Source organism: Aquarana catesbeiana, linkage group LG02 (assembly GCF_042186555.1).
Source record: "Aquarana catesbeiana isolate 2022-GZ linkage group LG02, ASM4218655v1, whole genome shotgun sequence".
Classification (NCBI taxonomy): Eukaryota; Metazoa; Chordata; class Amphibia; order Anura; family Ranidae; genus Aquarana; species Aquarana catesbeiana.
In genome coordinates, this window is record NC_133325.1 from 96,213,493 (window position 1) to 96,238,844 (window position 25,352).

Below are 25,352 nucleotides of genomic sequence, written 5' to 3' on the forward strand. Positions count from 1 at the left end.
AAAAAATGAAAAGTCAACAGCTACAAATACTGCAACTGCTGACTATTCATATTAGGACACTTACCTGTCCAGGGTCCAGCGATGTCGGCACTCCAGACGATTTTTGAATCGGTTCTCGGCTGCTGCCGGCGCTATTCATGGTAAGTGAAACCGGCAGAGAACAACTGGTTCCCTAATGCGCATGCGCGCTGCGCTTTCTGAATGACCCGGCAGCAGGGAAAGGAGGAGGAGGGGCCAAACTTCTAAAGGGGGATCTCACCGCAGCAAGACCTCTCTGAAGTAAGGACGGGTACCTGTCAAAAACAGGTACCCACTCCCCACCCCACCCCCCGAAAGGTGCCAAATGTGGTGCTGGAGGGTGGAAGGAAGCAGGTAAGTGGAGCTTTCACATTTTGAGTGAAACTCCGCTTTAATTCAGTAAAAAAAAAAGATGTGCATTTATGAAATGTTTGCTCTGATGTCTGTAGAGTGTTGCAGCTATGATTAGTACACTGCAGACTTCACTCTCCTCCCCTCACCCCCCTTCTTTTCCTCACCCCCCTTCTTTTCCTCACCCCCCCTTCTTTTCCTCACCCCCCCTTCTTTTCCTCACCCCCCTTCTTTTCCTCACCCCCCTTCTTTCCTCACCCCCCTTCTTTTCCTCACCCCCCTTCTTTCCTCTTCCCCTCCCCCCTTCTTTTCCTCTTCCCCCTCCCCCCTTCTTTTCCTCTTCCCCCTCCCCCTTCTTTTCCTCTTCCCCCTCCCCCTTCTTTTCCTCTCCCCCTTCTTTTCCTCTCCCCCCCTTCTTTTCCTCTCCCCCCCCTTCTTTTCCTCTCCCCCCCCTTCTTTTCCTCTCCCCCCCCCTTCAATTTCCTCTCCCCCCCCTCTTTTCCTCTCCCCCCCCTCTTTTCCTCGCCCCCCCCTCTTTTCCTCGCCCCCCCCTTCTTTCCCCCTTCTTCCCCCCCCTTCTTTCCTCTTCCCCCCATCTTTTCCTCTTTCCCCCCCATTCTTTTCCTCTTTCCCCCCCCATTCTTTCCTCTCCCCCCCATTCTTTCCTCTCCCCCCCTTCTTTTCCTCTCCCCCCCCTTCTTTCCTCTCCCCCCCTTCTTTCCTCTCCCCCCCTCTTTCCTCTCCCCCCCCTTCTTTTCCTCTCCCCCCCCCCTTCTTTTCCTCTCCCCCCCCTTCTTTTCCTCTTCCCCCCCCTTCTTTCCTCTTCCCCCCCCTCTTTTCCTCTCCCCCCCCCTCTTTTCCTCTCCCCCCCCTCTTTTCCTCTCCCCCCCCTCTTTTCCTCTCCCCCCCCTCTTTTCCTCTCCCCCCCCTCTTTTCCTCGCCCCCCCTTCTTTCCCCCCTTCTTTCCCCTCTTCCCCCCCCCCTTCTTTTCCTCTTCCCCCCCCCTTCTTTTCCTCTTTCCCCCCCCTTCTTTTCCTCTTCCCCCCCCTTCTTTTCCTCTCCCCCCCCTTCTTTCTCTCCCCCCCTTCTTTTCCTCTCCCCCCCTTCTTTTCCTCTCCCCCCCTTCTTTCCTCTCCCCCCCTTCTTTTCCTCTCCCCCCCTTCTTTTCCTCTCCCCCCCTTCTTTTCCTCTCCCCCCCTTCTTTCCTCTCCCCCCTTCTTTTCCTCTCCCCCCCTTCTTTTCCTCTTCCCTCCCCCCTTCTTTTCCTCTTCCCCCCCCCCTTCTTTCCTCTTCCCCCCCCCCTTCTTTTCCTCTTCCCCCCCCCCCTTCTTTTCCTCTTTCCCCCCCCCCCTTCTTTTCCTCTTTCCCCCCCCCCCTTCTTTCCTCTTTCCCCCCCCCCTTCTTTTCCTCTTTCCCCCCCCCCCTTCTTTCCTCTTTCCCCCCCCCCTTCTTTCCTCTTTCCCCCCCCCCTTCTTTTCCTCTTTCCCCCCCCCTTCTTTTCCTCTTTCCCCCCCCCCTTCTTTTCCTCTTTCCCCCCCCTTCTTTTCCTCTTCCCCCCCCCCTTCTTTTCCTCTTTCCCCCCCCTTCTTTTCCTCTTCCCCCCCTTCTTTTCCTCTTCCCCCCCCCCCTTCTTTTCCTCTTCCCCCCCCCCCTTCTTTTCCCTTTCTCCTCCCCCCCCCTTCTTTTCCCTTTCTTCCTCCCCCCCTTCTTTTCCTCTCCTCTTCCTCTCCCCCCTTCTTTTCCTCTCCCCCTTCTTTTCCTCTCCCCCCTTCTTTTCCTCTCCCCCCTTCTTTTCCTCTCCCCCCTCTTCCTCGCTTCTTTTCCTCTCCCCCCTTCTTTTCCTCTTCCCCCCCTTCTTTTCCTCTCCCCCCTTCTTTTCCTCTCCCCCCCCTTCTTTTCCTCTCCCCCCCCCTTCTTTTCCTCTCCCCCCCCTTCTTTTCCTCTTCCCCCCCCCCTTCTTTTCCTCTTCCCCCCCCCTTCTTTTCCTCTCCCCCCCCTTCTTTTCCTCTTCCCCCCCCCTTCTTTTCCTCTTCCCCCCCCTTCTTTTCCTCTTCCCCCCCCTTCTTTCCTCTTCCCCCCCCTTCTTTTCCTCTTCCCCCCCCTTCTTTTCCTCTTCCCCCCCCCTTCTTTTCCTCTTCCCCCCCCCTTCTTTTCCTCTTCCCCTCCCCCTTCTTTTCCTCTTCCTCCCCCCCCTTCTTTTCCTCTTCCTCCCCCTTCACTTCTTTTCCTCTTCCTCCTCCTCTTCCTCTTCTTTCCTCTTCCTCCCCCCCTTCTTTTCCTCTTCTCCTCCCCCCCTTCTTTTCCTCTTCCTCCCCCCCCCCCTTCTTTTCCTCCTTCCTCCCCCCCCCTTTCTTTTCCTCTTCCCCCCCCCTTCTTTTTCCCTTTCTTCCTCCCCCCCCTTCTTTTTCCCTTTCTTCCTCCCCCCCCCTTCTTTTTCCCTTTCTTCCTCCCCCCCCCTTCTTTTTCCCTTTCTTCCTCCCCCCCCCCTTCTTTTTCCCTTTCTTTCTCCCCCCCCCTTTCACCATTTAGGAGATATTTATGATATATGCAGCCAATGATGTTATCGGAACAGCTACCCAGGCTGTTCCTTCAGAATCCTGTGCCGTAAATGACGGCTCCCCCCGTGCATGCGTGGGAGTGATGTCATTGTGGCTCCGGCCAGTCACACGGCTGGAGTCCACGGAGCCAGAAGGAAGACGGGTGAAGATGGAACTCTGGATGCTCCTTCATCTAAAGTGGGGGCGCTCTAATACAAGTGGTGCGTTACTGGCCAGATCACCAGGTAAAAACAGAGGGGGGGGGGGGGAGAGCCTAAAAAAGAAAACTAATACAGCCACCGCATCTGATGATTGATGAGCTGCAATATATTAAGTTTTGGGTTTAACCGCTTGCCGACCAGCCGCCGTCATTATACTGCGGCAGATCGGCATGGTCCCGCGAACCGTCCTAGCTGTACGTCGGCTCCTTTTAGTGGGATAGCAGGCGCGTGGGGGTGCCGATGTGCATGGCGTGGGCACGAGAGCCAGAACAAGGACGTGTGTGTGTAAACACACAAATGCTTGTTCTGTGAGAAGAGGCAGATCGTGAGTTCCTACTAGCTAGGTACAATGATCTGTCATCTCCTCTAGTCAGTCCCATCCCCCTTCATATAGAACACACATGAGGGAACACGTATAACCCCTTGATCGCCCCCTAGTGTTAACCCCTTCCCTGCCAGTGACATTTACACAGTAATCAGTGCATTTTTATAGCACCGATCGCTGTATAATTGTCAATGGTTTCAAAAATGTGTCAAAAGTGTACGATCTGTCCACCATAATGTTGCAGTCCCGATAAAAATCGCAGATCACCACCATTACTAGTAAAAAAAATAATAAAAATGCCATAAATCTTTCCCCTATTTTGTAGACACTATAAGTTTTGCGCAAACCAATCAATATATGCTTATTGCGATTTTTATTACCAAAAATATGTAGAAGAATACATATCGGCCTAAACTGAGGAAAAAAAATTGCTTTTTTAAAAAAAAAACGGGAATATTCATTATAGCAAAAGTACAAAATATTGTGTTTTTTTTTTTTTTTTTCAAAATTGGCACCCTTTTATTTATTTATTTTTTTTGTTTATAGTGCAAAAAATAAAAACCACAGAGATGATCAAATACCACCAAAAGAAAGCTCTATTTGTGGGGAAAAAAAGGACGTCAACTTTGTTTGGGTACAAGGTCGCACGACCGCGCAATTGTCAGTGACGCAGTGCCGTATCGCAAAAAAATGGCCTGGTCATTGAGCAGCCAAATCTTCCAGGGCTGAAGTGGTTAAAGTGACTGTGAAGTCTCTTTAAAAAAAAATAAAAATAACAAACATGTTATACTTATCTGCTCTGTTGTAGTGGACAGAGCAGCCCGGATCCTCCTCTTCTCAGGTCCCTCTTCAGTGCCTCAGGCCCCTCCCTCTTGTCGAATGCCCCCACAGCAAACAGCTTGCTATGGGGGCAGCTGAGCTGCATCTCCGTGTGTCCATTTAGACACATCCCCTCTCTATCTTGATTGGCTAACTGAATTTGATTGACAGCCGCAGGAGTCAATGACACCGCTGCTATGTCTCAGCCAATCAGGAGGAGAGTGCCAGATGGCTTAGGGAATCCTGGACACCGCTGGACAGAGAGGGAGAGAGGAAACACAGGGATTTCTTCAGAATAGCAAAAGGTAGGAATCTGCAACAAAGTTTGTCAAAATCCTTGTAATGTACATAGATCACCCGGGGGGGGGGGGGGTCCTCAACAAAAGTGGAGTTCTGCTTTAATTTAGAACTATCATTTTGGATAGGGAGGGCTATGTATCTCTTTCAGTAGATTTCCCTTTACTTCCTGTCCCATAACCAAAACGGGAAGTCCAGAGTGAGGGAGACCCTGGTTGAGTCACCTGAACTGTCCCCATTAGAAGATTTCCTCTCTGTTCCTGTTCTGGGGACAACCCAAAATGTAGGATTTTCTTTTTCTTTCACTGATAATGGTAAACAGGACAAATGCAGAGGGTGAATCTCCCTAGACTGCACACAGACTGCAATAAAAACATGACAGAGGTTCTAATCCGCCTCCGCTCCATCCAAAACCAAAAACAGTTTTTGCTTTTTAGTTCTATGAAGAAAAACACAGAAAGCTGCAGGGAGAAGTGTAGAGTCATGAAGTGTTTACTTGAGCAATCCTTAATGAATGATTTTTCTCTGCAGACTTTTGTCGTCGTTGTTCATGCCGGCTCTTATTGCCAGTATCACAGCCACCCTTCTGCTGGGAATTCTTCTGTGTTGCCTTCGGCTTTGGATTGCTCAAAAGAAAAAGTCCGCTGTGCAGTTAGGCAGCGATGGCCAGGCACAGAAAGTGGTTGCATTTTTCCATCCATACTGCAATGCGGGAGGAGGAGGGGAGAGAGTGCTGTGGTGTGCTCTCCGAGCATTACAGAAGAGGTATGTGATCTCTAATACAATGTGTATTGTACTCTTTTATTTGTAACTTTCACACCCAGCCTGCCTGGCCTTCATTTTCACTTCTCTTTCAGGCTAGATTAATTCCTATAATTGGTGATATCATTTCTAAATAACTTGTAATCTGGACCAAGAAATATATACAGACCAGGGGGTTGATTTACTAAGGGCAAATAGACTGCACTTTGCTAGTACAGTTGCACTCATTTCCCCAGAGCTTGGTGGATGTGGTGAAGCTTCAGTTTGAAGAATACCCAATCAGGTGTAAGGAAAATTAAATAGCATTTTTTGCTTGATCATGATTGGATGATGGAAACCAGCAGAACCTCAACACCTTCACTAAGCTCTGGAAAAGGAGTGCAATTGCACTTACAAAGTGCACAGTCTAGTTGCCTTTAGTAAATCAACCCCCCGAGTGTCCAGTAAGTTAGATCAGTGGTTCTCAACCCTGCCCTCAAGTACCCCCAACAGACCATATTTGCAGGTTTTCCATTTATCTTGCACAGGTGCTTTAAATCAGAGTCAATGGCTTGGTATTTTGGACAGCTATTTCATTTAAGAGAAATTCCCAAAACATGGCCTGTTGGGGTTACCTGAGGACAGGGTTGAGAACCACTGGGTTAGAGGACTACCCTCTCACTCGCGCCCCCCCCTTTCCACAGTACAGCTTCAGATGTGCAAGGGAGCAGGAGATAAGGTTTGTACAGCACAGAGTCGAGTGGAATTTAACATTCAGGCACTACCTGATGTGCTGCCTGTATGTGAAGCTGGTAGGGGTTATACGACAGTCACTTACCATATGGGAAATTTAAAGGCTAAGCTCACCTTAAACAGAAGGTAATAAATGCACAGTTCCTTTTTTTTTTTTTTTTTTTTTTTTTTACAGGAGCCTGTGGATCGCTGATAGTGTCAGACTGCTGCAGACACTTCCTACAGTTACTGAGCTGGAGAAAGTGTCAATGGACTACAAGTGCGCTAATCTGCACACTCCTGTTCCATTAAGAACTACAAGTCAATCAGCTGCGGTAGTAGCCGGACTTGTAGCTTATTCAGTCACAGATCTCTTGCACCATACTGTTAGGCCCTTTCACACATGCGGATCGTTTGTCCATTCTTCATCCATATGTTAATAGATGAAAAAAGGACATCAATGCATTTCTCTGGAAAAACAGATGCAAACTGATCATTCATTTACATTTTGCATCCGTCAACATCAGTTTTTTTTAAACTGATCAAAGCTCTATTTTTCTTCTGTTATAAAACGAATGTAAATGGACAAACGGTCTGATTTTGGATTGGTAGTGGATGTAAAAACGGATGAGCAGCTGAAAAACTGATGTAAAGTTCATCCATTTTTCTTTAAAAAGATGTGACTGAGCTGATGAAAGAAATGGTCCACATGTGTGAAAGGGACCTATGTTGTATTTACATAAATGTTTCTATAGTGGAGATCTCAATATATCTCTTTCATGTTAATAGTGCAATAAATATAGTCCTATATGTTATAACACTAGTCCCTTTACATGATGATGTGTGGTCACTATGGGGTTGATTTTACTAAAACTGGCGAGTACAAAATCTGGTACAGCTCCGCATAAAAACCAATCGGTTTCCATTTTTTTATTTTTTTTTTTTTTTTGTCAAAGCTTAATTGAACAAGCTGACGTTTGAAGCTGATTGGTTTCTATGCAGAGCTGCACCAAAATTTGCACTTTCCAGTTTTAGTAAATCTCCCCCTATGCTCTATGGTATTGTCTCTGTCCTACACACCAGTATAAACCTTTTTCCCTACATGTTATGTAAGTAGCGTAGCAGTCACTTACATGATCGTACACTTCAGCAGGGGTTATGGGCAGTGTTGCAGTTTGTAGATGTGATATCATGACTTGCTTTACTAGACCCCTTATAATAATTTAATTTTTAATGACACCCCCATGCATCTAGCAAGTGCGTATGTGTTTGTGGTGACCAAAATGCATGGTACAGAGTACCATGTGGTTTGATGTGGCATGATTTAAAAATTGTACCTGTCGTACTTTTTGCACGTTCACACCCCATTAAAATGAATGAGCTGTCAAAAACACGCCGCACGGAAATGCACAATTTAAGGTGTGACTCGGCCCTTAATGTGTGCTCATGTACAATTATTGACCTAAAGGTCAATTTTAGAAGTACTCTACAGTTAACTGCCCATGTATAGGCCGTCTCCAATATATGTGACAGATCATATAATATCATATAAAGTGGTTATAAAGACAGAAGGTTTTTTTACCTTAATGCATTCCCTTCATTAAAGCAGAGTTCCACCCAAATGTGGAATCTCCGCTTATCTGCCACCCCGCCCCCCAAGTGCCACATTTCAGGGAGGAGTGGGTACCCGTCCCCACTTCCGAGAGATCTCGCCGCAGCGAGGTCACTCGGAAGTTCAGCCCCCCTCCTCCTTCCCCCGCTGTCGAGCCATTCAGAAAGCGTAGCGCACTTTGTGCATGCGCAGTAGGGAACCGGCTGTAAAGCTGCGAGGCTTCACTGTCGGTTTCCCCTACAGTCAATGTCGACGGCAGCACCTGAGAGCCAATAGAAATATCGGCTGGGGTGCTGACATCGCTGGATTCCAGAACAGGTAAGTGTCCTAATATTAAAAGTCAGCAGCTACAGTATGTGTCTAAACTCCTGCTTTAAGGTAAAAAAAAATTTACCAAACTTCTCCCCCTGCCCCTCTAAATACTTACCTAAGCCCAATATGGATCCAGAGCTTTGCACGTCGGCAGCAGCTCTTCTCCTCTCTCCCCTGTCTCACAGGCTTGGCTGAAAGCAGTGGGAGCTATTGGCTCCTGCTGCTGTCAGTCAAAACCTTTGAGTGAGGGGTGTGGCTCTGAGCCGGGCTGTGTGTCTGAATATACAAACAGCTTGGTTTTAGGGGCATTTGGTGGGGGGGGGGAGCCAGGTAAGTATGACATGTTATTTTAATGAAAAACCTTTTTTATGCTTTACAATCCCTTACATTTTATATATGGGTTTGGTGCTGGAGCGTATAGCATTAATGTTTGTATGTCTATTTATACAAGCTGTTTTGATTAGCCAGCATACAGAGGTGTCCGTTTATGAAGCAGTGAAATCTATTCACTGCTTCGTTCTCCGGCATTCACAGTGAAGATCTTTCTCCTCTGTGTGCCTGTTTATGAAGCTTTGTAGATCGCTTCACCTTCCGAGGAGTGAAGAGATCTACAAATGCTTCAAACAGTGGAGAACGGCCCCTGATACTGGAATCTCGTGAGACTTTACGAGATTACAGCACCAGAAATACAGAGATGTCAGTTTATTAAGTGGTGATAAATTATCACCGCTCAATACACGGACGATTAATGTTAATAAAATAATGAGTCCCCCTACATTATATACATATGTATACACACACACACACATTATATATACATGTATATACACACACTATATATATATATATATATGTGTATATATGTATGTATACACATAAATATGACAGGGGGACATGCTAACAGTGTTGGGGGGTCTGAACGAGGCATAAGGAAGTTAAAAATCTTCCTCCTTCCCCCTCAGATCCCCCCAGATTTCCTCTTCACTCCCCGATTCACCACCTCTGAGCTGGTGAACCTGGGAGTGTGAATTCTGACTCAGATCGCCAGTGAAGCGGTGAGATCACCGCTTCATAAACTGGCCCTTACTGTGTCATTCATGAGAATTCTCCATGTGTAGAGATAATCGGCGGGAGAACAAGTTCAAACATGTTCTCCCCCGATTATCACTGTTTCATAAACTGTTTATGGACTGTGATCAGCGGTGATCCTCGGGATCACCGCTGATCACTGCTTCATAAACGGACACCAGAGTGCTTTAGAGATGCTGTGGTGTAGGCTAACCCCTACAAGTCCGATACATTTTCTCAAGCACTTGCCTATACCAATTACAAATGCCTATTTTTTGACAGCAGGATTTCAGCCCCCTCCGGTGCGACTTTGTTCAGCGGTTCAGGTGTGAATTGTCAAAGTGTATGGCAATGGAAATCGCACCTAAACTCTTTTTATAAGCGAGCTGCAGCCAGCCTGCACATACGTGAACCAGCTCCATTGAAGGTATCGGTTTTAGTATTGGAACATTTGCACAAGTACAAATAAATGCTTAGTATCGCCACCAATACTGATAGCGGTATTAGTGCAATGCTAATCCAGACCAGTCTCTTGTTTTGTTATGTACGAGGTATAAAAATATCTGTTGCAGATCAGGCCATCCAAAACTGAGAAAAAGAAGTGTTGGCTCTTCCTGTCTACCCATTTATGGGCTTCTTTTTTATATCTCAACAGTTGCAGTCTTTACAGTAAATTAACTGAGACCAGCACCCATTCTCATTAAAGCAAATGAAACTAACTGGGTTTCCAAAAAAAAAAAAAACAACAATCCTAGTGTGTTTTATCATCTAAACTGACTTTGTCAGCTGGAACTTGGTTGCTATGATAGGACACTTTTATACTCTTGGTGCATACAGTTCTACACAAGGACCACTGTTTTCTTAATTCTGATGCTTTTAATTTGTCTAGGTACAAGAACGCTGTGTACGTTGTCTACACAGGTGACAAAGATGTATCTGGAGAACAGATTCTAAATGGAGCTGTCGGGAGATTTAACATCAAGCTGTCATATCCTGTAAAGTTCGTATTCCTGGAAAAGCGTAACTTTGTGGAAGACAGATTTTACCCACATTTCACTCTGCTGGGTCAGAGCTTGGGTTCCATTGTTCTTGGCTGGGAAGCACTGACAAAATGTGTTCCTGATATTTATATTGATTCCATGGGTTATGCATTTACTTTGCCACTGTTTAAATATCTGGGGGGTTGTCGTGTGGGCTGTTATGTGCACTATCCAACGATCAGCACAGATATGCTGTCTGTAGTTCGGGACCACCATGCTAGGTTCAACAACTCTGCCGTGATCTCCAACAATCCTGTGCTGAGCAGACTAAAGTTAATCTACTATTATCTATTTGCTTGGATTTATGGATGGGTTGGCTCGTGTAGTGATTTGGTGATGGTTAATTCTACATGGACCTTTAACCACATCTTGGATATATGGAAATGCAGTGAGCGTACAAGTATTGTCTATCCACCTTGCGATGTGCAGACATTTTTAGATATTAGTCTGGAGGTGGAGCAAGAGAAAAAGGGCCACTCCATCGTGTCTATTGGCCAATTTAGGCCAGAGAAAGACCACCCTCTACAAATCCGAGCTTTCAATGCTTTACTGGCAAAGAAGACACAAGAGGAACGAGCAAATCTAAAGCTCTTATTGATTGGTGGATGCCGCAACAAGGAAGATGAACTTCGTGTGGAGGAGCTAAAGAAGCTCAGCAAAGACTTGGAAGTTCCTGTGGAGTTTAAAGTAAACATTCCCTTTGATGAGCTGAAGAAACACCTCGGTGAAGCCGCCATTGGGTTGCACACCATGTGGAATGAGCACTTTGGAATTGGTAAGAATGTGACTCCATATAGGAAAGGTAAAATTTGGTATAGGAATAACATTTTAACTACAAGCTAGCAACATTCTTTAAAGCCCACTCCAGATATCCCTATCCCTTCCATTTTCATATCCGTGACAAGGTGGAGACTTTTATCTTAGTTCACATTTTATTATGCAACCAGTGTCCCCCAGGAGGTTAAAGCTCTATTGCTTTGAAAAAGATTAATTAACCCCTTCGCTCCGAAGGATAAATCAATTCTAAATGCCCAAGCCAAAATTTGCAACTTTGACGCGTTAGTAAAACCGTACATATCATCAAAACTACTTTGTGCATCCAGTTGGATTATACCTCTCTTTTTTTCAGGACAAATTGGGCTTTCATTTGGTGGTAAATGGTAATGAATATCTCCTGAATTTTTTTTATTATTTAAGGAAAACCTGGTCCAAAATGGAAAAAAATAAAAAAAACTTTTTTTTTTCCATTTAACGGTATATTTTTTGCTACTACCATAATTTACCACCAAAGAAAACCCAAAAATTATCCTGCTCCTGACAGTCGCAGCGATACCAAATATATGTGTTAGTAGTTGTTTGTCTTTGGTCTGTACTACGGGTACAATGGTGCGCGTTTTCTCCTTCTTCCCTTTTTTTTTTTCTTCTTTTTTTTTTCATAGTTACATAGTAGCTGAGGTTGAAATAAAGACACAAGTCCATCAAGTCCAACCTATGTGTGGGATTTTATGTCAGTATTACATTGTATATCCCTGTATGTTGTGGTCGTTCAGGTGCTTATCTAATAGTTTCTCAAAACTATTGATGCTCCCCGCTGAGACCACCGCCTGTGGAAGGGAATTCCACATCCTTGCTGCTCTTACAGTAAAGAACCCTCTACGCAGTTTAAGGTTAAACCTCTTTTCTTCTAATTTTTATGAGTGGCCACGTGTCTTCTTAAACTCCCTTCCGCGTAAAAGTTTTATCCCTATTGTGGGGTCACCAGTATGGTATTTGTAAATTTGAAATCATATCCCCTCTCAAGCGTCTCTTTTCCAGAGAGAATAAGTTCAGTGCTTGCAACCTTTCCTCATAACTAATATCCTCCAGACCCTTTATTAGTTTTGCTGCCCTTCTCTGTACTCGCTCCATTTCCAGCACATCCTTCCTGAGGACTGGACAGCATACTCCAGGTGAGGCCTGTGCCTTTGTAGCTCACACATCCCCCAAAACATCAGCGATCGACCTCCGTGTTTCACAGTAGGAATGGTGTACCTTTCATCATAGACCTTGTTGACTCCTCTCCATATGTAGTGTTTATGGTTGTGGCCCTAAAGCACCCACACCCCCCCCCACCCATGTTGAGGGCATACGGCCTGGTACGGTTGGAGGGGGAGGGGGCAGGGACTCACTCATCCCCCACCCACGTCAGAGACAGCACAGTGTATATATAACACCACGCTTTTGGTGGTTTATAATCTGACCAGCCACAGCCTCTGGTGAGTCACTTTAGGACTTTTTGATGAAGGAGCACATTGCATGTTTGGATATATGATTTTTTTTTTTTGGATCAAGTTTTTTGATTTGACACGTTTTGGGATTGATTATATGGATTTTGATTTTTGCACACATGCATTTTGGGGATATATAAAGATTGAGTACAGCAATTTTTAGACACTTTTTTACTTATGAAAAATACATTCTTTGGAATTGAGAATAGATTTATATACTGTATGTACTTTTCATAATTTATTTGGTTTTTGCATTTGCACTTTCTAAAGAATAAAGCTCGGTTCACACATGGGCGGCACGACTTGCAGGTCGCCTCAGCGAGGCGACCTGCAAACGACTGCCGGGGCGACTTGCGAGACGACTTCTGCATAGAAGTCTATGCAAGTCGCCCCAAGTCGCCCCCAAAGTAATACAGGAACCTTTTTCTAAGTCGGAGCGACTTGCGTCGCTCCGATTAGAACGGTTCCATAGCACAGAACGGGAGGCGACTTGTCAGGCGACTAGGTCGCCTGACAAGTCGCCCCAGTGTGAACCGAGCATAAATGTATATAGGAAGTAATGGTATAGTATTTATAGGGTGGTATTGGTTTCACATGCGCTAATTGTAGGGAGTCCATCATCACTAGATTGCAGAATATTTTTATGAGATTTGTAGGATTTTTTTCAGATTTGTGCCGCTTTTTGTGCTTTCTTTGGTGATTCACTAGTATTGAGTGGCAGCATTCTTAATTGAAATCCACAATTGTCCATTAATCTCTTTGGCACCGATTCCCCATTTTTTTTTATATTTTTTTAAATTTTTTTTTCCTGATGGTTTTATAGCAGAAAGTAAAAAAATTTTTTTGTTTGTTTATAGAGCAAAAAAAATAAAAAATGCAGAGGTGATCAAATACCACCAATAGAAAGCTCAATTTATGAGAAAAAAGGACAATTTTATTTATTAGCATTCCTCCATCCTACCTTGTTGCTAGGACATGCCATACTTTGAGCGCTCGCTCCGAGCCTCACAAGAGCGAGCAATGTCCTCCTTTTTTTGTTTTTTTTTAAGTTACTGGGGCCCGGTGACTACATAGTCAATTTTACTCAAATGTAAACTTAGCCTTTAAAAAGAGTCTATCCTCTAACTGAGAAATTTTCTGTAATAAAAGGTGTTTTTTTTTTTTTTGTTTTTTTTGTTTTTTTTTCAGCCCAGTGGTTTATATTGTTTCAATAGGTCAGTGAAGGCCATGTTGAGCATCACATTCTGGCGGACAGTGAAGCTACAGTGTCAGGGTCACTATTGCTGGAGGCTTCTATCAGATACATGTTAGGCCCCTTTCACACTTGTGCAACTTGAAAGTCACAAGATTTTGATGCGACTTGAAGCAATGCCTGTGTAATCTTGAGGTCTATGGACCTCAACTTGCATCAAAGTTGGACCAAAGTAGTGAAGGGGCTACCTTGAAGTCGCTGCGAGTTGAAGTCACACAGATATGAATGGTACTCATTGGAAATCATGGGGTATGACTTGTCATGCAACTTTGCAGTCCCAAGTCGCAGGACATGTTGCACAAGTGTGAAAGGGGCCTTCTATTTACAGATGGCTGAAGAAGTCCATGAAGTTGCAGAAGCTAGCAAACCTTTTATACTAAACTCCAGGCAAACTGCTTAATGCGTACATGAAATGCATATGTTTGAGAGCGGATTTCCCTGCCAGAGAATTTGTTTGTGTCCATCCATTCCTAAGATTATACAGCTCTGCCACATAGCACAGCCCTCTCTGGCAGAGCAGGAGACCTGATTTTTATTTGCTGCAGTTCCATAGCACTAAGGCTGGGTTCACACCGCAGCATGGAGAGGCTCACAGCAGGGGTCCGGTGCGTCTCCATTCACCGTTTTGGGTCAGATTTCAGCCCGAATTGTTTGCTGAATTCGGACCTGAAACTGACCAGAAGACGCACAGGACTCCTTTACAGTTCGCACCGGAGCCTCTCTGGAGATGTGTGAGGCCGCTCCATAGAGAGTCAGTAAAAATCTTTTGTCATTCGAATTTGATGCGGGGAAACCTGCATCCAATTCGCACTAGTGTAAACCCAGCCTTCAAGTATAACTGAAGGCAAAACCTTTTTTTAGTTTTGCATAGTGTGGAGATGGATTAGAACCCTTGTCAGTTTTTGTTGCTGTTTGTGCCCCCATTAAAGTGGAAGTTGAGGCAACAACTATCTAATCCCAATCTTTGCCACATTGTAATCTATCTAGCACTGTAAAGCAAAAATCGCTGTACTTGCCTGTTCTGCAGCCAATCGGGTCTGGTCCCAGGCTGAGCTGTCAGCGGCGGCTTCAGTGTGGAGGAGAGGCAGCCGACAACAGAAGTCCCATAGTAAGTCTATGGCTGGTGTCCCTTCCCAGGCATTTCCCAGCTGTTGTCGGTCCTCTCCTGCACAGCATTCCACCGCTGGAGACCGGATCAGCTGCAGAACAGGTAAGTACAGTGATTTTTGCTTTATAGGGCTAGATTAGAATGTGGAATAGAGTAGGATTGAAGTTAGTTTTTGCCTAAACTTCCACTTTAGGGCGATTCATCCTCTCTCTTTGTCCCGTTTTACCATTATCATTGAAAGTGAAAGTAAAAGAAAATTTTAGGTTGTCCGCAGAAAAGTAATAATGGGGAACTCTTCCAATGAGGATAGTGGTGACCTGGGGGGCCCCCAAGGAATTCCCTTAGTTTGCAGGGATTTCCTCTCACTTCCTGTTTGGCTATGGGACAGGAAGTGAAGGTAAATCTGCCCAATGAAACACAAAAATCTGACAGGAGTTACAAGTAGCATTGCACCGGTACTGGTATCGGTGCTGATATTAAGCATTTGCACAAGTACGTGTCAGGGTGGATTTGATTTAAATCAAGTCAATTTAAATCCGTGATTTAAATCACTAGTAAAAAAGGCTTGATTTAAATCATAATTTTTAAAGCGCAACTGTCATCTCTGTCCTGCAGAGGCTCCTCCTCTGACCCGCTGTTGACTCACCGACAGTCCCATTCACTTTAATGGGACGGCTGGTGCTGTGGCAGTGACGCAACAAGTCGAGGCACGTGGCGGCAGAAAGTGAGTGGATGCCCACTAACAGGCGCTTTAAATGTATGGACTAATTCTTGCTGGTAGCTGGAATCTTTAATTTTTGCAAACAAAATGAAGGTTTCCTATTTAGAATAAGTGGTCAGGTTAGTAAAACAGCAATATGAGAACCAATGCAATCATACAGTTTGAAGTGTACATAGATTTGCAAAACAATGGGATAAATGAATATTCCTGAACTTTTGTTTTATCTCGTGGTTACTGTGAAATTGTGTGAATGCGTCAGTGCAGTGCATGTTATCTCAGCTTGTAGAGCTTGGATCCATTGAATGAGTTTACCAAAAATGTAAATATTGCAGAATATACAGCCTCATGCTGAATAAACTAAAATTATTAATGTATCTTAAATAAAAAAATTATCTTTTAATAAAAATCTCCAAAAGCATTTTATTAAAAGAAATCTGATATAAATTAAAAAAAAAAAAAAATTTTTTTTTTTTTTATTGCAACTTGCATTGATTTCTGTTTAAATTAAGTTGCAATTAAATTGAATCACACTGATCTGCGGCTTTGAAATTGCATTACTTTAGTGCGACTTAGCTGCTTGCAACTTTAACAGAAGTCAATGCAAGTTGCAATGAAATCGCAAATGGGGTGTGACTTGTCATGCAATTTTGAAGTTTAAATTGCATGACAAATCACACTGGTATGACCCATAAAAAATGCATTCAAGGGCAAAATAGATATTGGTAATTTGTATCGGTAAATGGTATTGGCCAGTACTTGAGAAAAGGTAGCGGTACTCGGTCTTAACCACTTCACACAAATCGATGTACCCGTACGTCAGTACTTTGACACTAAATACCGGGGTTATGGCAGCAGCTAGCTGCCATAACCCCGGTATTTTTGGGAACGGCGTGCATTTCTCTTTCAGATAAAAGTGGTCTCCGTGGCAGATTTTCCGCAAGATCACTTTTATCGGCAGCGGGAGAGGTGCCTCCCCCCTCCCGCCACGCTCCGGTCCTCGTCCTCTCCCGCAGATGCCTGGCTGCCGACTGAGGGAAAGATGGCCCCCGCTCAGCTCTATGGCATAGGAGGGCGGAAGCGACGTCAAACGTCAGTTCCGTCCATAGCACCTAAAGGAGAGTTTTTTTTTTTTTTTTTTTTTTAATTGCATTTTAGTGTGAGATCTGAGGTCCTTTTGACCCCAGATCCCATATTTAAGAGGTCCTGTGATGCTTCTTTTCTATTACAAGGGATGTTTACATTCCTTGTAATAGGATTAAAAGTGACCCAAATGTCTTTATTTTAAATGTTAAAAAAAAGGTGTTTTTTTTTTTTTTTTTTTTTTTGCGCCCCATCCCGACGAGCTCGCACGCAGAAGCGAACGCATAGATGAATAGCTTCCGCATATGAAAACGGTGTTCAAACCACACATGTGAGGTATCGTTGGAGCGAGAGCAATAATTCTAGCCCTAGACCTCCTCTATAACGCAAAGCATGCAACCTGTAGAAAATTTTAAACATTGCCTATAGAGATTTTTAAGGGTAAAAGTTTGTCGGCATTCCACGAGCAGGTGCAATTTTGAAGCGTGATATGTTGGGTATCAATTTACTCGGCGTAACATTATCTTTCACAATATAAAAAAAATGGGATAACTTTACTGATATCTTATTTTTTAATTCACAAAATTGTTTTTTCCAAAAGTGCGCTTATAAGACCGCTGCGCAAATACGGTGTGACCGAAAGTATTGCAACGACATTGCCATTTGATTCTCTAGGGTGTTAGAAGCCCCAAATGTTATATTTTTTTTTCTAAGTAATTTTCTAGCACAAAAAATTGATTTTAACTTGTAAATAACAAGTGTAAAAAAAGTCTCGGGGCTGAAGTGGTTAAACTGGTATTGGTGCATCCCTTGTTATAACCCTCCCTTGCTCTATTCAAAATGGGGAAAAAACAGTATTTTTTGCCTAGAGAATCCAGACACATACAATACAATGAGAACACCTAACAAACGTTCAAGGCGATTTAATGATGAAAATTGATTTATAGCAGAAGAGACCCAACACATTTTGGGGAACAAACGCACCACCCCCCCCCCCCCCTTTACCAGGGCTTAAGGGTTTGTTTGGCCTCTGAAATGCTTTGGCTCTGTTCTGCTATGAATCAATTTTATCATTAAAGTGATTGTAAAGGAAACCTTTTTATTAAAAAAACATGTCATACTTGCCTGCTCTGTGCAACAGTTTTGCACAGAGCAGCCACGATCTTCCTTTTCTCAGGTCCCCCGCCAGCGCTCTGGGCCCCTCCCCCTTGCCGAATGCAAGCCACTTACTCTGGGGGCACTTGTGCGTGCTAACTCCCGAGCCGGCTCTCGGTGTCCATAAGACTCAGACCTCACTGGCTGTGATTGACAGCGGCGGGAGCCAATAGCTCCTGCTGCTTCATCTCAGGAGGGAGAGACCCGGGAGAGCTTCTGGTCTCGTGCACATCGCTGGATTGCGATCGGGCTTAGGTAAGTATTGAGGGGGCTGAGGAGGGAGCTGCACACTGAAGGTTTTTTTTTACCTTCCTGCATAGCATGCAGGAAGGTAAAAAACATTCAGCCTTTTCAACCACTTTAAATTGCCTTGGACTCTTGGCACTTAGGATTGCATATGTCTGGAAGCTCATGTATTGCAAGGTGTTGACATGAAGTCTAATTCAGGTACTTGCACTGTATAATATTTACTAAATGATGTATTATCTTATACAGAGCTGTACCTTCACTCACTGTGAGGGACTGCCCACTATAGTCACATGATCAGCCCCAATGTCATAATAGGAGGAAAACAGCTGGGAAAAGTAATGAGCCAATTATTGTTTAGCCGGCCCATAAAGTGTAATTTCTATTAACTTGCAGGATTTGTATAGAAGTGAACAGTGAAGTCTCTCCAGTCTGTTCAGATAGATGACTGATTTGACTGTACCTCGCTGACATATGGAATATAACGTGATCTTGTTTTGATTTCCAGGAGTGGTTGAATGTATGGCAGCAGGCACAATAATTCTGGCTCACAACTCTGGAGGCCCCAAACTAGACATTGTAGTGCCCTACGAAGGACAACAAACGGGCTTCCTGGCCGACAGCGTGGATACCTATGCCTCCGCTATGGAGCACATCTTGTGTCTGCCTGAACACAAAAGACTGCAGATCAGACGGGATGCACGCCAGTCTGTCTCTAGGTTCTCAGACCAGGAGTTTGAAGCAAACTTTCTTTCTGCTACTGACTTACTGTTTAAGTAATATACTGTTATCTGCCAATTTAGGTATATGTGCTTGGGAACTGGAGGGGAAAGTGTAAATATTTTTTGTATTCTGTAAAATATATGTCTGTTGAAAATTTAAATGTGCAGTTCCTCCAAAGTGATATTTTTTTTTTTATTTTTTATAAAGTCTGTATTAAAGTTTCATTATACAATGTAACTAAAGTAGATTTAAACTGAGGTTTACATGCACCTAAGCAACTTTCCAGCCTTGCAATATATACTTGTCCCCTCACTGTGGATATCTATAGACTTTATTGACTACACTAGTAGATCCAAGTGTCACACTCAGTGCATCTTCTGAATGTAGTCTAAATTATCACAGAATTTCTTATCACAAAATTAAACAGCTTCACTTCATACAACAAAGCTCCATCATAATTTTTAAAGACAATGATAGCCTCTTATTTTTAAAGTGGTTGTAAAAGGCAGAAGGTTTTTTTTATCTTCTTGTATAAAGATAAAAAACGTTCTGTGTGCAGCAGCCCCTCCTCCCCCCCAATACTTACCTGCTCTATCCAGCAATGTTGCATGAGAGACTCGGCTGTTTGGGATTCTCCCTCCTGATTGGCTGAGACACACAGTGGGTGCCATTGGCAGTCAGTGAGCCAATCAGAGGAGACAGGGCTGCGCCGCAGCTCCGTGTCTGAATGGAGACACAGAGCAGCGGCTCGTCTCGGGCGCCCCCATAGCAAGCTGCTTGCTGTGGGGGCACTCGACAGGAGGGAGGGGCCAGAAGAACAGAAGAGGGACTTGAGAAGAGGAGGATCTGGGCTGCTCTGTGCAAAACCACTATACAGAGGAGGTGAGTATAACATGTTTGTTATTTTTTAATTAAAAAAAAAAGATTTTAATATCACTTTAATAGTGTACCCATTCCTCAAGCTGCCATGTATATTTTAAAGATCTCTCACTGAATGCAGCGTTAAAATTGCGCGATTTCAAAGTTGCAGGACCGTGCGATTTCATCTGTCGCTTGCCAACATCTGTGTAATTTCATGCACCGATTGCAATGCAAGTCACTCATGAAATCGCCAAAAATAGTGCAGGAGCTATTTTTCCAATTGCGCTACTTCAAATCACACCTGTTAAAGTGCTTGTAAAGGCACAAGGTTTTATAACTTTATGCATTAAAATAAAAAACCTTCTGAGAACTATGATCTAAATGGTATTGCTGAATCTTGGCTTCATTCTTCTCATGACTGGGCTATTAATATTCCTGGCTATGGTCTCTTTCGGAATGACAGGGTAAAACGGAGGGGTGATGGTGTCTTTCTCTATGTGAGAAGTGATCTCAAAGAGAGTGTGAAAGAGGACCTTGTTGATGGAGAGTCTGAGTCTGAAGCATTATGGGTGGATTTGTACATGGGTGCAAATACTACAAAGGTTGTCATTGGAGTTTGTTATAGACCTCCCGGTGTTAGTGAGGAGGTGGAGGCTCAGCTCCTTGCACAGATGGAAAGGGCTGGGACAGTGATAATAATGGTGGTTTTTAACTACCCGGAAATTGACTGGAATAATGACACTGCGGGAACAGTCAGGCCTCATGTACACTTCTGCTGCTAAATGGACGTTTAGGAGCAGTTGGGCTTTTTTTTTTTTTTCTTCTTTTTTTTTTTTCTTTGATCTCAATTCACCATGTACATTTTTATTTGCTATTTATTCTCTATTGTATTTATATATTATAATATTTTTGTTTCAATTATTTTTGTTAAGTTGTTATACACATATAAAACCTTCCATATCATTCCAAAGACACATATACAGAACATTCAAGAAAAAACACAAACACAAAAATGGATCTATCCTATAACACACCCATCTCCGAAGGCCAAGTTTTGAAAGTTCTAAATAACTTTAAAGAAAATGGAAATATTACACCATCAACCTCCCCCCAAGAGAGAGGAAAAAAAACCCACTCCCCCTACTCATTCATTATTCCTTACTGTGAAAAACCTATCCCCCTAAACCTCAATCTAGTTTACTCTTACCAAATTATTAGTGAATAAATTCCCCAATTCCTTTCAATAATATTGAATGCTCTCAGCAAATTTCTCATTTTATATAAGTGAATCTGTGACCTTCCGTACCCTTTTTATTTATAAGAAGAGAGTCTCATCTCTCTACCGCCAATATATGCTCCCCTTAAAATCGTGCATTGGGCTGAGGGGGCCAATGCTGGACCTCTAAATACTTCCCTCGTTTCCCATATAACTCACATATAACGGGGACTGTTTAAATTCCAACCAACCTTTCCAAGTGCTATAAAATCTTATTTCGGAATCATTTTGTGAATGTATTACTTCTTCCATGAGCCTAGTTTTGTCTACCTCCCTAAGCCAATCCCTAATCGCCAGTACTTCCTTTGACTTCCAGTTTTTAAAGATGAATGCTTTCGCTGCATTGAGCAAGAATGGAGTGATTGCTGCTCTATATTTCTTCCTTGAGACACCCGTCTCATGGAACAAACTTTGCCACGGGTCTAGTCCAATTTTGTTTCCACTGATTTTCTTAATTAGATTCAGTACTTCCACCCGGTATGACTGAATCGGGTGGCACTGCCACCATATATGAGCATGGATTCCAACCTCCCCGCATTCCCTCCAACATAGAGGGGATATATGGGGGTTAATTTTATGCAATTTTAATGGGACATAGTACCATTTAGTTAGTAATTTGTAATTCATTTCTTTTGTCCATGTGTCCATTGAAGTGGAATGGACATAATCTAAAACTTTGTTTTTCGTTACTTCAGCCAATGGCTGGTTCAATTCCATTTCCCAACCCTCCAATGGACACACGGACCCGTTGCCGGCAGGGGACATCAACATCTTATAAATACTAGAAATCCCCTATTAATTCCCCCTTGGTCGACTCATCTTTCCCATGGGTTTAGCCTACAAGCCATGTGGAGAGGTTTTGGAATAGACTCTACAAAATGCTGAAGTTGTCTGTATCTCCACACATCCCAAGATGTTGTACCATACCTTCCTCGCAGCTCCACTAATGAACAAAGGACATTCCCTTTCAGGATGTTTTTTTTTTAGCCTCAGATGGTCCGAGGGGGTCCATTTTAAATATAGTTTGTTATCTTTCCCCGGCGGAAAATACTTATTACCTGTCAGAGGCATCAAGAGACTATTATGCTGCCATGATATACTTTTAAGTAGCTTATCCCATATTCTTAATGTTTCTATAGTAATTGGGGCCATTTCTTCAGAGAGACCTCTGTATTGCCTTGGGATCCAGATAATCTGTCCCAAAGCAGATTTACTCACATTTTCCTCCAATGACGCCCACTTTTTATGCGGAGAGCCATGGACCCAGTCCAAAATTCTCTGCAGTATTGCAGATATTTTTCAAAATCTGAAAAGAATACGCCCCCTTTCTCTTTTGATCTACTCATTTTATAGGCAATACGATTGCCTCTATTATTCCATATGAATTTCTGCAGCTTTTATTTTTTGCACTATAAACAAAAAAAAGAGCGACAGTTTTTTGAAAAAAAGTTTCAATATAATGTTCATATATAGAATATCGCAATGTGATTCAGTGATGGACGTCATGTTAGTTATTGACTGTGAAGAAATACCTTCCACCAAACAGTTCACCACGTGTGATGATCTCCCCTTTGGGGATGCGCTCACCACATATGCAAAGATAATGCGCCTTGAATCTTATCACTTAATCTCCACCGCTCACAAAGAACTCCAACCAGATTTAGAGCCATGTCATGCAAGGATCCATGTGGAAAAAACAAATTGGCCACATAGTGTGATACTGTTGATAAGTTTATTAATAATCCCCAATCAACCCCTTGCAATATACACTTACAAGAAATCCAAATCACTCAAGCAATGAAAAGTGCACGTGCAATCATCACCAATCAGCCGGTTGTAGTCAGGGAACGTCTGTGCGCACCAGCGGTCCGATCCTACTTCCTAGTATTCCAGCTGTCCGTGACACGCACGCGTCACTTCCGGTAAACCACGGAGATCATGTCACTGACGCGTTTTGTCACTTCCTGACTTCATCTGAGGGCGTGATCTTGTGGTGTGGAAGCCGGTTTTTGTATGGAACTCATGTCACCGCCCTGAAATCATGTGACGTCCGTTCTGCCTGCCCACAAAACAGTGTAAACAGACAGCCCAGAAATTGTGGTGTCAGTGGTAGAACCATATTCCATTTTTTGTCCATAAGAAGGACATGCCAATGTTGCCTAAAGATTGACTCCACCTCTTTGTATTGGGCATGAAACCCTGAAATGAATCCCCATTCTTTATTCGTATTTAATTTCGGGGTGAGATCTACATCTCTTGTAAACAAACATCCCTTGAGATAGAGCCTACTTCTTCAATCACTTTTTGCAATTGTTGTGGGTCACAGCCCCTGTCTTCAAACCTCTCAGTTAAAACTCTAGATTGAACAATAAAGTTGGTATCCTCTGAACAATTTCTCCTGACCCTCATGATCTGTCCCTTTAAAATATTTTTGAGCCACAAGGGATGGTGGCCACTAGAGATTGGAAGGTAGCTATTTCTAACGGTTGCTTTGAAATAAACTTTTGTTTTCAATCTGTCATTGTGACGATACACACATACATCCAGGAAGTGATTTCTTCAGTGTGAAAGTGGCAAGTTAACCTTATATTGTTATTATTACTGTTCGATACTTGTAAAAATTGTAATGATTCGCTAGTCCCCAGCCTAGATAAAAAAGAGATCATCGATAAAACGTTTTTAAAAAAATCAATTCCTTATGCATGTCTTTAAAAATCATCTTGTCTTCCCATTCAGCCATAAAAAGATTTGCTATACTGGGCGCAAATTTTGCGCTCATAGCTACCCCTCTTTGTTGCAAATAAAATCTATTGCTGTACCAAAAATAATTGTGGGACAGACAATAGTCCAGAGCATGTCCAAGGAATATTTTTTTGGTTATGCGGGAGATCATCTCTTTGACTCAGAGCCCAATTTAAAGCCAGAAGGGCATCCTTGTGCTGTATTACAGAATACACAGATGCCACATCTGCTGTTACAAGTATGACATCCGATTTTATCAGTCAAATTGACAGTCTGGAGACAATTAAGAAAATTCTTTGTGTCTCTCAAATAGGATCGAGTTTTAATCACACCCTTTTGCAAAAATTTGTCCAAATATTGTCCCATTCTTGAGGATACAGAATCTATGCTGTTTACTATGGGTCTAGCCGGAGGATTAATCGGATCCTTGTGGATCTTAGGGAAAGTATATATAGTCAGAATACGACTGCTTGAAGGTACCAGAAAGCTCTTCTCTTTGGTTGATAATACTCCTGTCCGGAATCCCATGTCCACCAGGGTGTTTAATTGGTCTCTATAAGGCTGGGTGGGATCCTTATCCAATAATCGGTAGATCTCTTCATCTGATACCATCTCACTAATTTGACTGTGATAAAGACTCCTTCGGGAGTATCACCACTCCTCCTCCTTTATCAGCAGGCCTTATTATTATTAAACAGGATTTATATAGCGCCAACAGTCTACACAGCGCTTTACAACATGAGGACAGACAGTACACTCACAATACAAATCAATACAGGAGGAATCAGAGGGCCCTGCTTGTTAGAGCTTACAATCTAGAAGGGAGGGTCAAGTGGAAACAAAAGGTAATAACTGGGGGGGGGGGTGGGGGGGTGAGCTGATGGAGAAAATTAAAAAACAGTTGTTAGGTGTGGGTAGGGTAGGCTTCTCTGAAGAGAAGGGTTTTCAGGGATCATCTAAAAGCTAATAGAGTAGGAGATAAGCAGACAGATTGGGTTAAGGCATTCCATAGGATTGGAGAGGCTTTGGAAAAGTCCTGGAGGCGAGCATGGGAGGAGGTGATGAGGGAGCTGGAGAGCAAAAGGTCTTGAGCGGAACGAAGAGAACGAGTAGGTTGGTATTTAGAGACTAGGCTAGTGATGTAGCTGGGGAGTAAATTGTGGATGGCTTTGTACGTAGTTGTTAGTATTTTGAATTTAATTCTTTGGCCGACCGGAAGCCAGTGGAGGGATCGACAGAGAGGGGTAGCAGAGACAGAGCGATTGGTGAGATGGATAAGTCTGGCAGCAGCATTCATGATGGATTGAAGAGGTGATAGACTATGTAGAGGTAGGCCAATGAGAAGGGAGTTGCAGTAGTCGAGGCGAGAGATGACCAGCGAGTGAATTAAGAGCTTTGTTGTGTCATTGGTTAGAAAGGGGCGTATTTTGAAGATTTTGCGGAGGTTGAGGCGGCAGGATTTGGACAGTGATTGGACGTGGTGTTTGAAGGAAAGTTCAGAGTACAGGACGACACCTAGAACCTTGGCATGTGGGGATGGGCTTATAGTTGTGCCATCGATTTTGACCGAGAGATCAGGGGAAGGGGCATATGGAGGAAGAAAAATTATAAATTCGGTTTTGGATAGATTGAGTTTGAGGAAGTGGTGTGACATCCAGACTGATATATCTGATAGTAAATTAGTGATACGTGAGGAGACAGAGGGAGTGAGCTGAGGGGTAGAGAAATAGATTTGGGTGTCATCAGTGTAGAGGTGGTATTGGAAGCCATGGGATGCTATCAGCTGACCCAGGGAGGAGGTGTAGATTGAAAATAGGAGAGGTCCAAGAATAAAACCTTGGGGGACCC

General features: G+C 43.5%; 1 protein-coding gene across 1 annotated transcript in view; it reads left to right on the top strand.

Annotated features, from left to right (window-relative positions):
• Positions 1 to 19,856, top strand: part of ALG11 (ALG11 alpha-1,2-mannosyltransferase) — a 20,753-nt gene extending 897 nt beyond the window's left edge. Inside the window, exons 2-4 of the mRNA XM_073613249.1 lie at positions 5,100 to 5,333; positions 9,923 to 10,848; positions 18,411 to 19,856. Coding sequence (XP_073469350.1) covers positions 5,100 to 5,333; positions 9,923 to 10,848; positions 18,411 to 18,682 — 1,432 coding nt within the window. The 3' untranslated portion in view covers positions 18,683 to 19,856. The remainder of the gene's footprint in view (positions 1 to 5,099; positions 5,334 to 9,922; positions 10,849 to 18,410) is intronic.
• The last annotated feature ends 5,496 nt before the right edge of the window (positions 19,857 to 25,352 follow it).